Raw genomic sequence first — 14,685 nt, forward strand, 5'->3', positions numbered from 1 at the left:
TCTCTCATCTGCCGTGAAGCCCATGGTTTTACATTTGTTGTAGGAGTAATTAACTTACTAAGAGCTAAGACTCAGTGATGGGGGACCTTTTAGAGACCCATCCCAAACTGCAACCCCAAACCCATTTATTGTTTGTTTGATACCAGGGATCAAACTTGGGAGCTTGCACCTGCGAGGCAGGTGGCAGAACCATTGAGCTAATTCCCTGGCCCTGAAAACCCATTTATTTATGGCGAAGTACCAACACTGCAGTGAAACCTAAATACTAAGGTTTTAGTTTAGAAAAAAACAACTTATACATTAACATCTTTTGTCTTAAACAAATAACATATGGCCATAGGTTCACCACCACTGCTCTAGATAAACTACACATTGCCATAAAGCAACAAAGATTCTATGGTCAAATAAAATTTGAGAAAATATACAAGTCCACTCTTGTTGGAGAAACACAGTTTAGCATGTTAAAAACTCAGAATGGTTCTGCTATTTTTAAAAATCTGTTTAATATTGTTTAACCCACTGTTTGTATAACATCACTGACACACACACACGTGCACGTGCACGTGTTGTTAGTAAGCTGACATTGAGTGGCCTCTTGTCCTGTTCCTCTTATTCCATAAAAACAAACCTTTCACTTTTGAATGACACTGTTTGTTAAGTTTTCAGTTAATACAATCACAGGTTGGGGCTGAGCCAGACATGGTGGCACACGCCTGTAATCTCAGCACTCTGAAAGGCCAACACAAGATCACAAGTTTGGAGATTTGGCTCAGTGGTTCCTCCACCTGCCTCACAAACTCAAGGTCCCGAGTCCGTCCCCGGTACAAAAAAAAAAAAAAGATCACAAGTTTGAGCCTAGCCTGGGTAATTTAGTGAAACCCTGTCCCAAAATAAAAACAAGCAAGGCTGGGGATTTAGCTCAGTGTTTCAGCCGCATGCCTCAAAAGCAAAAGGTCCTGAGTTCGATCCCCGAAAAATGTAAAAAAATAAAAACAAGCTGTGGCTGTGCTCATAAAATCCCATGACAGGTGAACTTGTTTGTTACAGTTAGAATTAACACCTGAATAATTTTTTAATTAGTTGCCTTATTAAAACTTACTATTTTACTTATTTCAGGCTTGAAGAAAAATACAGTAAATAAAATATCCACGTGCTTTCCATACACCTTTTAGTTCCTGACATTTTGCTGTGATTGCTTCAAACCTCTCTATTCAGGGAGAGGAGTTCTTTAAATATGAAAGCCTATGCACTGAGCGGTATGGTGTACCCCTGTAGTTCCAGCATCTTGGAGGCTGGGGCAGGAGGCTTACAAGTTCCAGGCCAGCCTGTGCATTTTACCCAGATTGTATTTTAAAATTAAAGAATGAGACGGGCTGGGGCTATAACTCAATACTCCCTAGGTTCAGTCTCTCGTACTGGTAGAAAAAAAGATTTGAAGACCCCAGCCTTATCAGTGACATTCTTAACCTGAGACTTTGCTTGCCCTATGGGTTTTCAAGTGAAGAATTGGCTTAAGTAGTACCAACCAAAATAAAGTGCATTTGCTCGGCATGGTGGCACACATCTATAATCCCAGCACTTGGGAGGCTGAGGCAAGAGGATCTCAAGTTCTAGACCAGCCTGGGCTATGTAGTGAATTCAAGGACACTCTGAACTACATAGGAAGTCACTGTCAAAAAAAAAAAAAAGAAGAAATAAGGCCAGGGATTTAGCCCAGTGGCACTGTGCCTGCCTCAAGTGCAAGGTCCTGATTTCGATCCCCAGTACAAAAAAAAAAAAATGAAATAAAGTGCATTCCAACCACACTCAGCTCAGTCACCCACTTAGTGATTTTTAAGGATGAAGAAAAGCAAAGTCTTGTTTCTTTGTAGCATTATCATTAACTTTTTCACCAAGACTCACTTTCAAGATTGCCCTTGTCAGTGCAGACTTAGTAATAATGTGTCCATTTTCAAATTTACTATACCACTTAGTTTGGCCGATTGTGAGCTGCTTGTAGAGGATATGTAGTGGAGTTTTTAATGTACCTACTTCCACCACCACTAGAAAGGAAGGCAAAATGTATTGGTTGGTGCTGTTGTGAATGAAATGGGTGAAACTCTGAGTTGTGTTTCTGGAATGCAGTAACTAGGCGCCAGCATTATGGATTGCTAAGGTGTTATCACCATTGGACACTCTTGTGTGTCCTTGGAAGATGGACACCAAGAGAGTTCTTGGGTCAGATTGTGTCTGAAGAGGCCTTTCTAAAACCTGCTTCTCCTCATCCAGTGTGGTAGAAGAGGAGACACGCCGATCCCAGCAAGCTGCTCGAGACAAACAGAGTCCCAACCAGGCCAATGGCTGCAGCGACCACAGGCCCATCGACATCCTGGAAATGCTGAGTAGAGCCAAGGATGAGTACGAGAGGGTAAGGCTCTCTTGCGTACTGACAGGGGTACCAGAAAAAGGGCAGGAGGTCTGCAAGAGGCTTATGAGTCCAACTGGGAACATCCCCTCGTGGACTAGCAGAAATAATTGGCTCAAAAGTAAGCATGTCTGCAATTTCAAGCCTAAACGATGCTTGTTTGGGCAGAAAAATTGAGAATTTTTTTCCTGTAATTATAGTAAAATTATTTTAGAAGAAAATGGGGAAGTTGGACCACAACGGGTAGTTCTGGCAAAGCTTCATGCCCCTTCTTCACTTCTGCAGTCTCTTGTTAGGATGCTAAATGGCCTTGGGATTTATGTAGGTTTTGAAAAGTATTCTAATAATTTGCAACTCATAATACTAAAATTTTACCCAAATGTGAGGCTTTTCTGAAATTGTTTTCTCTGTCTTCTGCTTTGCATTTTACCTTTTAACTGATAAAATTTTCTCTTACATATCAAATAAAGTGGCAGTACATTAACTAAACTGTTCAACATATGCATATGAAGTGCTCACTATATACCGAGCAGTGGACATTCCCTGACAGTGTCTCAAACCTTATGGCTGTGAAACTGTCTTGGCTTTTCCCTTGGCATGCATACCTCAAAGCCTCATGTTTCACTGGGGTGAGACCTGAAAGTTCTACTGCTACATTTTATTACAGCAGAATTACAATTGTTACTTTATTCACTAACCATTGAGATTAGTGCTTTCTTTCCATTTCCACTTGTCTTCCCTCACAAAATCTTTAAGAAACAAAGTGTGAAAAGCATTATTTTAAAACCATGTTTCCCAAACAATTCTGCTAAAACACTAGCTTCTGGGTTATTAATAGATGATCTTTGAAAAAAGGTTCAGATTGGTCAGAAGAGTTCCAGAAATGTTGTTCGCTTGTCTCCTCCTCGCATCCTCTTGGGGTCTTATGACTCTCAGGACTGAGAAGTCCCACAGTAGAAGCAGCAGTACTGCCAATTCCCAGGTCAGTTTCAGTATAGGACCATTTTTTACCCGCTGCCTTGTAATATCTCAAGAATCTGGAATTCAGGCAGCAAAGTTTGAAAAAAGTGTTTTGGAAGGTAGTTTCCTCTAAAAATATTCATACTCACCATAAATTATAATAAACCTTCTATTTAAAAAAACACCAGGGAAAGGAAAAATTATGAGAAAAGAAAAAGAAATGGAAACGAAGTCTATGTAAATGGGGGAAGGGTGGAGGGGGTGAAGGGAGGGCAGGGAATGGGGAAAAAATAAGAACCAAGATTCATCACGTACAGGTACAAGCACCCAATGATAAATGTAAACGTATTGTGTACCTAAAATGTACCAATAAAAGAATTTAAGGAAAAAAAAAAAAAAACACCAAAAGCAGGGGCAGGGATTTAGCTCAGTGGTGCCGCCGCCTGCCTCAAAAGCACAAGGACCAGAGTTCGATCCCCAGTACCAAAAAAAACAAAAGCAGACACACAAAAGGCAGAAAAAAAGGGTAGAGAAATATCCATTAGAGCTCAGAAATTGTTTGAAGTTGTACCAGATTCCTCAGTTTCTCGTACAGAAATAGGAACACTTTGTGGCAAATACTGGAAAAGCAGTCATCTCCATTATAAATTCATTGATTCATAGGAAATTGAATGAGCATAAATTTCAAGAGTCATATTTTAGATTTAAGGTTTATTGTAAGGGCTGGGAATGTAGTTCAGTGGTGGAGCACTCGCCTCACATGCTGAGGTCTTGGGTTTGATCCCTAGCACTGCAGGGGAAAAAAGATTCCCCAAAATCCCCTCTCATACCCTTAATGAAGTCTGGGTCATTGTTCTGCTTTTTGAGGCCTTTTGCTGTTCACTGTCCCAAGTAATGACTGCATCAAGGCTCCCCATAAGACAGAAATTAGGTGCTGTGCACTAGTGCCAGGACTGCCTGGCTTACTGACTGACAAGCAAGTAGTCACAAAGGAAAGAAGGAGGTAGGTCTTATTTTTGGCCTTTTTATTTTGTTCAGTTTTTTGGGTTTGGTGCTGGGGGTGGAACTCACGGCCTTGTACATCCTGAGTATATGCTCTACTACTGAGTTACATCAGTTAGGTAGCAAATTCAAAGCCATCCTAGACTATAGCAAGACCCTGTCTCAAACAAAAGGGGGGAAGAAAAGAAGAGAGACAGGGAAGGAGGGAAAGACCCCCTAGAAATAATCACTGCTAGTACTTTGTTACATAGCCTCCCAAAAATTATCCAAGTGTGTGCTATGTTTGCATATACTGTTTTTATTAAATATTCTTTGTAACTTTTTTCCCCAAAGAACTACTTTTTTGTTGGCAATAACTGTTCATCTCAGATTCCCCATGAGATTTCATTTGGTAGTGTGAAGGTTTTTTTTAAAGAACTATGATATTAATAGCTGTCTATTTTTCATTCTATGCTTAAATAAACAATACCCTAGATTTCTCTGGTTCCTTTTGTTAAGAACTTGGTGATGCAGCCTTGGAGCTAGCTCTTTGTATGCACCATTAATTTCTTTCCTAAGATAAATTGCTTGAAATGAAATTGTTAGATCAAAGATTTTGACATTTTTAAAGTTTTTACCAAATATTGTAAAATTGCCCTCCAGCAAGTTTGTCTGAGGTTGTGCTTTTCTCGTAAATGTTACAAACACTGAATGTCATTAAAATGCATAAAATAAAACTTCAATAGAGGCCCTACACAAGAATCAAAAGTAGATAAAATTCTTAAGAACTTTTATTAAAGTACATCATAATAGGGCTAGGGAGGGCTGGGAATTTAGCTCAGTGGTTTCGCCGCCTGCTGTGCAAGCGCAAGGACCTGAGTTCGATCCCCGGTGCCAAAAAAAAAAAAAATAGGGCCGGGGATTTAGCTCAGTGGGTCCGGCACCTGCCTCGAAAGCGCAAGGTTCCGAGTTCGATCCCCAGTACCAAAAAAATAAAAATAAAAATAATAAAGTACATCATAATGTAAGCCCATCTCATAGCTTAGATATTGCAAACTCAGATCCCTCAAGAGCCGGGTGGTGAGTGCAGCAGGCCAAAGGGAACCGAGGCAAACTGGGAGCCTGTTGCTGGGTGAAAGGATCGCCTGGAGTTCAGCCCCAGCAGTGACTGCCAGATGACTTTGTATTGCCAAATCATCCCAACTCCATGTCTGTTTTTTTCCTCTTGGCTTGCTTGAGACAGGGCCTCACTATGCAGTTCAGGCTGACCTCAAACTTGTGGTGATCCTCCTGCCTCACCCTCCTGAGGGCTGGGATTACAGGTGTGTGCCACCACTCCTGGCATCCATCTCTGTCTAGTCATTTTTTGAGGATTCTTTTCAAGAACAAACTATATTTTCACTTTTAGTGTTATATGCAAGTTAGAACTTAATGATGTTCAAACAGTTGGGTGTCCGTATGCACACAAAAATGAACCTCAACCTAATTGTAACATCTTATATAAAAATCAACTCAGACTGTATCACAGATCTAAATGTAAAATATAAAACTTTTAAAAGAAAAATATATTTACATATCATGCAGAAATGCCAACCAAAAAAAAGAATGACTTATTAATACCATTCAACAGCTTGGATGACTCTCAGGCATTACACCAAGTGAAAGAAGTCAGCGTTCTGCTTATATCCCTTTTTTTTTTTGGTACCAGGGATCGAACTCAGGTCCTTGCGCTTGTGCAGCAGGCGGCAAAACCACTGAGCTAAACCCCCGGCCCTTATATCCCATGTATATGATACTTTTATTAAAAGGCAAAGTACAGTGGCAGAATAGAATGCAGGTTGCCAGACGTAGTCAGAGAACATGACTGCAGTGGGACATCACGGGAAGCTTAGGATGCTGGAACTGTTTTATATCGTGCCTGTAGAGGTGGTGCACAACTAGAATGATATAGCCCATAAACATTTAATTTTATAGTGTGTTGACTTAAAACATAAAATACAAGAGAATACGTAGTAGAGTAATACCATTGGCTTTTCCTTTAAAAAGCTAAAAACCAATTGTTGCTAACTCTGTGGTCTAAAATTAGGTACTTGGCTTTGTAATCATTTTTATTAGTAAGTTATTTACATGGGAGTTCAGAGCAATCATTTTGTGGGATTTTTCGCTTGTTTTTTATCAAACCTCAAATGCTATGTTATGAGCCAAGTAATAGCAGTTTTTTTCTACATAATATACTGTCTCTTTTTCTTACTTTTTAAAGACTCAGATGGGGGACTCAGATATCTCCAGCCCTGGGTTACAGCCAGGCACTCAGCTCTTCAATCTGGGAAGTACAGAAACTCTAGAGGACACATTCTCTGGGTCACAAGATAAGGTTTGTATAGTTAAAGCCCTAGCTTTGTCCAGAGTAACAAAACAAAGTAACATTTTATAAGGGTTTTAATTGCAGTACAAGTTTGTTTGACTTTTCACTAATCTCTCAAGGTCTTATTGTGGCAACATAATGACATCCACTCATGTCATTTCCCCTGTATATAGTACATAACTTTTTCATCTAGATTTTGCAGTCGTCTCCTATCTGGTATCCCAGCTTTTGCATTTGCTGGTACCAACCTTATTCTCAGCCCAGCAGCCAAGGTAATCTTCATAAAATATAAGTTGCTTTCCTCTGCTTAAAACCTTCCAGTGAGCTGGGTGTGGTGATGTACACCTGTAATCCCAGCTATTGCGGAGGCTGGGAGGATAAAGAGTTACCGGCCAGCCAGGGGCAACTTAGTGACACCCTGTCCAAAATAAAAAGGGTGGGGTGTAGCTCAGCGGTAGAGCATTCCTAGCTTCAATCCACGGTACTACCAAGAGGAAAACCTTCAGTGGAGTCCTGTCTTGCTCAAATAAAAGCCAAAGTCATGACAGTGGCCTGCACGGCCCTACCTGATCCAAACCCTGTACCTATAATTTCATCTTCTAGTACTTTGCCTTGCTCACTTGGCCTCAGATTCCTTTTCACTCTTGCCTTTCCTCAAATGTACCAGACGCACTCCCGCATTAGGACAGGGCCTTGCTCTTGTTCCCTTAGCCTGAGTACTTTCCTCCCAGGTATGTCTTGCTCCCTTTCCTTCTTCTGGTGTCCAATGTCCTCTGTTTAGTTGGGGTCCTCTCCGACTACTCTATTTAAAACAACTCTCCCCAACCCCCATCCTCTTGCTTGCTTTATTTTCTCCTTAAAACTCATCAGCTAACATGTTTGTTGTTATCCTTTATTCACTCTCTATTTTGTGCTCACCAAAATAAATCTCCATGGGCAGGCAGTTTTATCTCCCTGTTCTCGTTGCTGTATCTTTAACATTTAGCATTGTAAATACTTGTTGAAATGGTTTTCTTTATAATTGATGGTCTGAGAAAGCAACAGATACCAAGCAAAAGCAGTTTTTAAATTCAATTTTCTATATTGTTACAAGAAATAATACAGAAAGATCCCATTTACCCACATTCTCTATTTTCCCATTGATAACATCTCACAATACAGTATAATATCACATCCAGAGTATTGACACAATCCACACCATCTTCACATTTTCTCCATTTTACGTTTGTGTGTGTGTGTGTGTGTGTGTGTGTGTGTGTGTGTCCATTTTGTGCTCTTCTGTCTTGTGTATAGGTCTGTGTATTCACAACCACAGTCAAATACTGTGGTTGCCCTTTTGTAATCCGACTGACTTCCCTGTCTTACCCTCCCTGCCTCCTTCCCCCACCACCATCTTTAAGCCCTCGAAACCACTAATCCATTTTCCATGTTATGTTTCTATGTTATCCTTTCAAGATTGTTATATAAATGAGAATACAAAATAGAAAACCCTTTTGAGAGTGTCTTTTTTTACTCAGTATAATTCTTAGAAATTCATTGAAGTTATTGTGTATGTCAGGTGTGTTCCCTTTAATTGCTAAGTAGTATTAGATGATATGGAAGTACACATTGAGTATCCCCTTAACTGAAATGCTTGGGACCAAAAGTGTTTCAGATTTTGGATTTTTTTTTTCAGATTTTGGAATACAGTGGACCCTTAATTTGTATACTCAATTCCTTTCAGAGGGCTGGTTGTAGCTCAGGTTGGTCAGTTGAGTGCTCAGGCTCTTCTACACAGCCTTCAAAGTCTCTCTCCTGTACACAGGCAGATCTCAGTGTCCTTAGAGTGACAACAGCCCAGGACTTACTTCTCAGTTAACCCCATACGGGAAAGGATGTTGTCATGTTCCTTCCAGAACTCTTTAAGGGTTAAATCTGTATCTGAGACTATTTGGAAGCACAAGTAACTGCCATTCAGGTCACAACTCAAGACTTTGGTCGTAAGTTAAAACTAAAATTCCAGTCGTCACCCAAGTTGTTCATATGTCAGGCCAGTTGTAACTCGAGGGTCCACTGTATTTGCATATACAGAATGAGATATCTTGGGAGTAGGATTCCAATCCAAAGCAGAAGTTAATTTATGTTTTATATATACCTTATACACATACCCCGAGTGTAATTTGATACAATATTTCTAACATGCTGTGTTTTGATGGTGACCTGTCACATGACATCACATATGGACTTTGTGTAAGTACTTAAAAGCATTTGGACCTTGGAGTGTTTCAGGTTTTGGATTTTCAGGTTAGAAAACCACAATTTGTTGAACCATTTTTGACAATTTAGTTAGTTATTAAAAGCCATTTGCGTTGTTCCCAGTTTTTTGGCTATTATAAATAAAGCTTCCATGAATATTTGTGTATAGATTTTTTTAACATGTATTAGTTATACATATTAACAGGACTCAGTGTGCTACCTCAGTACATACATACATACATGCGCTGATGAATCCACCTTCCCTTTTGTCCACCCAACTTCCCCACCCCTGTTTTACAGGTTTTTATGGAATTTAAATTTCCATTTCTTTTTTCTTTTTTTTTTGGTACCAGGGATTGAACTCGGGACCTTGGGCTTGCAAGGTCAGGCGGCAGAACCACTGAGCTAAATCCCCAGCAAATTTCCATTTCTCTACGATACATGCCCACAAGTCCAAACACTGCATCATTTGATAATTGTGTGTTTTATTAGTTTAATAAGAAACATCCAGCCAGGCATGGTGGCACATGCCTGTAATCCCAGCACTCTGGGATGTTAGGACAGAAGGATCACAAACAAGTTCAAGCGCAACCTGAGCCAAGATCCTGTCTCAAAATTAAAAACAAAAAGGGGCCTAGGGACGTAGCTCAGTGTGAAGGCCCTGGGTTTCATCCCTAATACCACCAAAAAGAGAAGAAAGGAGGGAGGGAGGGAGGGAGGGAGTGAAAGAAAGGAAGGAAAAAAAGAAACTACCATGTATCCATAATAAATTTTAGGTATTTAGATGATAATTAATTTAAACCAGATTTTATATACTGCATTCCCGTGATACTTGGATTTAGGATCCTGAAGGTGAAGCATACATTAAATATGGTGTTATTACAAATTTAATTTTTAAAATAAACTTTTAAAAAAATAAAAAGTTCAATCTCCAGTACCAAAAAAAAAGGAAAAAAGAAAGAAAAAGGCAGGTTTGCAGACTCATACTCTACTTTATCAGTCAGGAGTATAGAGTAGGCCTATCACTTCCTCCTTTGTGAACCTTGGGGTTAAGGGTTCTTATACTTCCTAAATCAGAATTACAGTATGTATTATAAAACCCAAAGATAGAAAAGGACCAGAAAAAATAATGCTTTAAGAATCATATGGACTGGGGATTTAGCTCAGTGGCACCACGTCTGCCTGGCAAGCGCAAGGTCCTGAGTTTGATTCCCGGTACCAAAAAAGAATCACAAAGCAGGGCCTGGTGTAGTGGTGCACACCTGTAATCCAAGCATTTGGGAGGCTGAAGCAGGAGGATCACAGCAAGTTTGAGGCCAACTTGGGCTATATCATGAGTTCAAGGCCAGCCTGAACTGCTTAGTGAGACCCTGTCTCAAAAAAAAAGAATCAGGGTCAGGGATTTAGCTCAGTGGTTCCACCGCCTACTTCGCAAGTGCAAGGACCTGAGTTCGATCCCCAGTACCAAAAAAAAAAACGAATCATAAAGTACTGCCCATTGAAAGTTGGAAGATTAGTGTAGCAAGCCATAGATGTTCTGGCCTTTTCAACAGCACCAGTGATGGACCTGTGGAACTAAGAAATCCAAGTGGATATTCAGGAAAGTGAACCCTCTAATGCAGGTAGTGCTGATGTTGTTATTCCTTCAAGTCTAATATACTTCTAAAATTCCATTTTTTAGGCCACAGTAGAAACTTTTCGTAAAATGCTGATATCTGGGTATTGTCAGAATTCATAGGATTGCCAGAAATTAGCCCAAATCCATAATCCGCACTTACACACAGTATGTTTGTTTGAACACTGCCATCTAGTGCTGTGGAGCAAATTATGCTGTCAAACCTTGATAGTATTAAATTCTGTTCCAGTTTCACAGTTCACTTAATATAATTCCCTCAGAATATTTCCCTAGTTTATGTTTGCTTCTTGTGGTCAAGCCTTAGATGTAGTTTACTGTGAAATTTTTCCATGCCGTGTTGTTTGATTGTGCTTTTGCTTACAACATTATTGACATTTCTACAGAATAGCCCCACTGTCCTATATTTTTCAAAGTATATTGGTTTGTATATAAAACAAAATATGATGGTTAAGATACTGTATAATTTGCATAAATGAATAAGAACCAGTGTTGTTTCTATCACTTTTTTTTTTCCAGTACTGGGGATTGAACCCAAGACTGTCCCACTGAGCTACATCCCCAGTACTTTTTATTTTTCATCTTGAAACAGGATCTCACTAAGTTGCTCAGGCTGGGCTCAAGCTTTAGATCTTCCTGCCTCAGCCTCCCAGAGTGCTAGGATTATAGCCCTCTGTACTACCGCACCTGGTTACAAGCACTTCTGTCAAGCAATCTTGGGGCATTTGTCCTAAACATAAATGTATATAGGGGCCGGGGATGTAGCTCAGTGGTTCCGGTGCCTGCCTCGCAAGCGGAAGGACCCGAGTTCGATCCCTGGTACCAAAAAAATAAAATAAAATAAATATATATAAAAAGTAATTAACCCCATTCAAAAACAGGCAAAAAGTTTGAATAATGGCTGAGGATATAGCTCAGTAATAGGGTGTTTGCCTAGCACCAGAGGAAAAAAACAGACATTTTTTTAAGTAAGTTATACAAATGGCCAGTAAGCGTATGAAAAGATGCACAGCATCATTAGTCATTAGAGACAAGCAAATCCAAACCACAGCGAGATATGCTGCATATCTATTAGGATGGCTGATGCTGGTAGAAAGGAAAATTTTAGGTGTTGGCAGGGATATGAAGAAATTGGAACCCTGTTGGATTGCTGGTGACAATATGACATAGTGCAGCCACTATGAAAATCAGTTTGGTAATGCCTTAAAAAGTAAAACTTAAGAGCTGGGGTGTAGCTCATTGGCAGAGCATTTGCCTAGCATGTGCAAGGCCCTGGGTTTGGTTCCCTGGACAGGGAGCAGGGAACATAGAATAACTATAAATCTAGCAGTTCCTCATATATACATGCAAAACTGAAACAATGACTCAAGCATACTTCTATACCAGTGTTCACAGCAACATTATTCATGATAGCCGAAAGGTAGAAATAACTCATGTCTGTCAACAGATAAATAGATAAATAACATGGATTCATATGTACAATAGGTTATTATTCTGCCACAAAAAATAATGAAATCTGATACATACTATAAAGTGGTTGAATCTTGAAAACATGTTAAATGAAATAAGCCAGTCACAAAAATAATGCATGATTCACTTAGGCAGTCCCTAGAATATGCAAATTCATAGAAGCAGAAAGTAGAACAAAGGTACAGGGGACTGAGGAGACTGGGAAGAGGAGATGAGGAGTTATTATTTAATAGGTACAGAGTTTTTGTTGGGATGGTAGAAAAGTTGTACAAATATATAATGTGGTGATTGTTACACAGCACTGTGAGTGTACTGAATACTGACTGCCACTTAAAATAGCAAATTTTATGTGTCTTCTACCTGTTCTTTTCTTTTCTTTTTTTGAGATGAGATTCTGCCATATTGCCCAGGGTGGCCTCAAACTCCTAGACCCAAGTGATCCTCCCACCTCAGCTTCCCAAGTAGCTAGGATTCAAGGCACACACCACCACACCAGGCTGTGCCGAACTTTTCCTTAAATGGGGAAGGAGGCAGATAGATTATGTCTGTGGTATCAGTAGACATGTATGACACCAGGGATCCAGAAGTGAGAAAATGACAGTGTTCAGCATAGGAAGTGGGACCTGTGCACTTGGCTACAGGTATGTGGCCTCAACAGAAAAGTCTTTCCCAAGGGGGAATTCGTTGTCTGTTTTGACTTAGATTGACTGAGTTCAAAATGGTACCACAGGAATTTTAAACAGCTGTGTCCTTATGATTCCTTGCGTCAGGGAATAACAGGGTGATCTATAATAGCAGAGGCTTGATATATCAGGTGATTATGTTGTTATTTTATATTGGGGATTTGATGAATTTGTATTTTGGTGGGAGATTTGAGTTGTTCGTTTTGTTTTGTTTTGTTTTGTTTTGTTTTGTTTTGTTTGAGACAGACTTGCTATGTAGCCCAGGCTGGCCTCAAACTTGTGATATGTTTAAACACAGATTTACCTTGATTGCTATTAAAATTGTGTGGTAGCTGGGCATGGTGGCACACACCTGTAATCCCAGCACTTTGGGAAGCTGAGGCAGGAGGATCACAGGCTCAAGGCCAGCCTAGGCAACTTAGTGACTTAACAAGACCCTCCCTCAAAGTGAAAGTAAAGGGGAGGGCCTCTGAGTTCCATCCCCAGTACCATGGGGGAAGAAAGGGCCTGTATGGTTGGACTGGGAATATAGCTGAATGGTAAAGCAGTAGTCTGGCATGCATGAGACCCTGGTTCAAGCCCCAGCACCAAAAACAAAAAAGACTATAATATTTGTGATAGTAGTAGGCTGATTTCAATTTATTGAATGTTTGTTGGACAGTAGACATTATATTGAAAATGAAATTTTCACAGCAGTTATATGAAATATCTGCCACAGTTTGTGCCCATTTTGCAGATTAGTAACTAAATAGAAAGAATGTAGAACTTTCCCTTTCCCTATTCATTGCTAAGAATTGATAAGTTTAATGTAGACCCTAAGCGCTACAATTTTTTCAGACATGAAAGTATGAGGAAATTAAAACCATATAAAATCCTTAGGTTTTTTTTTTTTTTTTTTACATCCACAGTTTATAGTTAATTGTTGGTGCTGCTTTAGATCTGAAGTGAAATTCTGAATCTGAAAAATCCTTTAAAGTGCTAGGGAGTGTTATGACAGATAGTCTTACTGTCTTACCATAGCATTATTAGTAGAGGCCTGAACTTGCCATTTGAGAAGTTCTTCACTTAAACGAAAGCCTCTTGTCACATTAACTTGCGAAGACATATTATGTTAGCTTTTTTTAATATTAACAGTCTGCACAAGCACAAGGACCTGAGTTCGATCCCTGGTACAAAATATATATATATTAACAGAGTTCTCTTTATTGAATATTTTCTGAGATAAAATGGTCTGATACGAAACTATAGCTTTTACAACTGAAGGAATCTTCTGCCTCTTCCTCCACAACAGTTGTTTTCACACTGACTGCATTTTGTTCAGACCTACCCTCCTACCTCTCACCTAAAAGATGACACTGTCCTTACCCTGGAGAAAAACTTTAAAATGACACTCCCATAACATGTAAAACCCCTGCATCATTAGTCTTGGCTGCTGGCCTCCTTTCCCTTGACTTGGGGATCCCTTACCCAGAGAGCTCCTCTCTCCTCATGCTAACCCCTCTTCCCTGGGAGAATTTGGGGAGAGCATTGTGGAGCATTTATTGGGTCTGTGGTACTGGGTCATGATACTGTTTTATAGGTGGCCGTGCCCAGGAAGAAGGAGACCAAGGATCAGGGAATAAACAAGAAAGACAGCCCCTGTCTTGGAGGAGTATGCTTTCTACTGTTGATATTACAAGTGCTAACATGAAACAAGCACTTCCTATATGCTGGGCTCCATACAGTCCACCTCCCGTCAGCCCTCCCTGCTTCACAGAAGAGCTGAGAGTCAGAAATCAATGACTCCCCGGGCTGCACTGCTATAGAGAAGTAGACCCAGGCAGTGTCCATGCTGCTCAAGGCCTGCCTCTTGGTGTTTGGTAGGGTCCTGATGCTTTGTCCCTATAATGTCCTGAGGAAATGCCTTTGCTCTTGGAACTTGTGTGACCATTTTTGTCTTTTAATAATTTCCAAA

General features: G+C 40.0%; 1 protein-coding gene across 6 annotated transcripts in view; it reads left to right on the top strand.

The window, feature by feature from the left end:
• Dcp1a (decapping mRNA 1A) overlaps positions 1–14,685 on the top strand; it is a 68,357-nt gene that overhangs the window by 34,552 nt on the left and 19,120 nt on the right. For 5 of the 6 annotated variants that reach the window (XM_004864334.4, XM_021244017.2, XM_087181539.1 and 2 more), the window contains 2 exons: positions 2,269–2,407; positions 6,606–6,719. In XM_004864334.4, coding sequence (XP_004864391.2) covers positions 2,269–2,407; positions 6,606–6,719 — 253 coding nt within the window. The remainder of the gene's footprint in view (positions 1–2,268; positions 2,408–6,605; positions 6,720–14,685) is intronic. The other variant, XM_004864335.4, reaches the window with a different exon arrangement.

This window comes from Heterocephalus glaber, unplaced genomic scaffold (genome assembly GCF_053883595.1).
Source record: "Heterocephalus glaber isolate CG9 unplaced genomic scaffold, H.glaber_assembly_v1.0 deba00001472, whole genome shotgun sequence".
In the NCBI taxonomy this organism is placed as follows: domain Eukaryota; kingdom Metazoa; phylum Chordata; class Mammalia; order Rodentia; family Bathyergidae; genus Heterocephalus; species Heterocephalus glaber.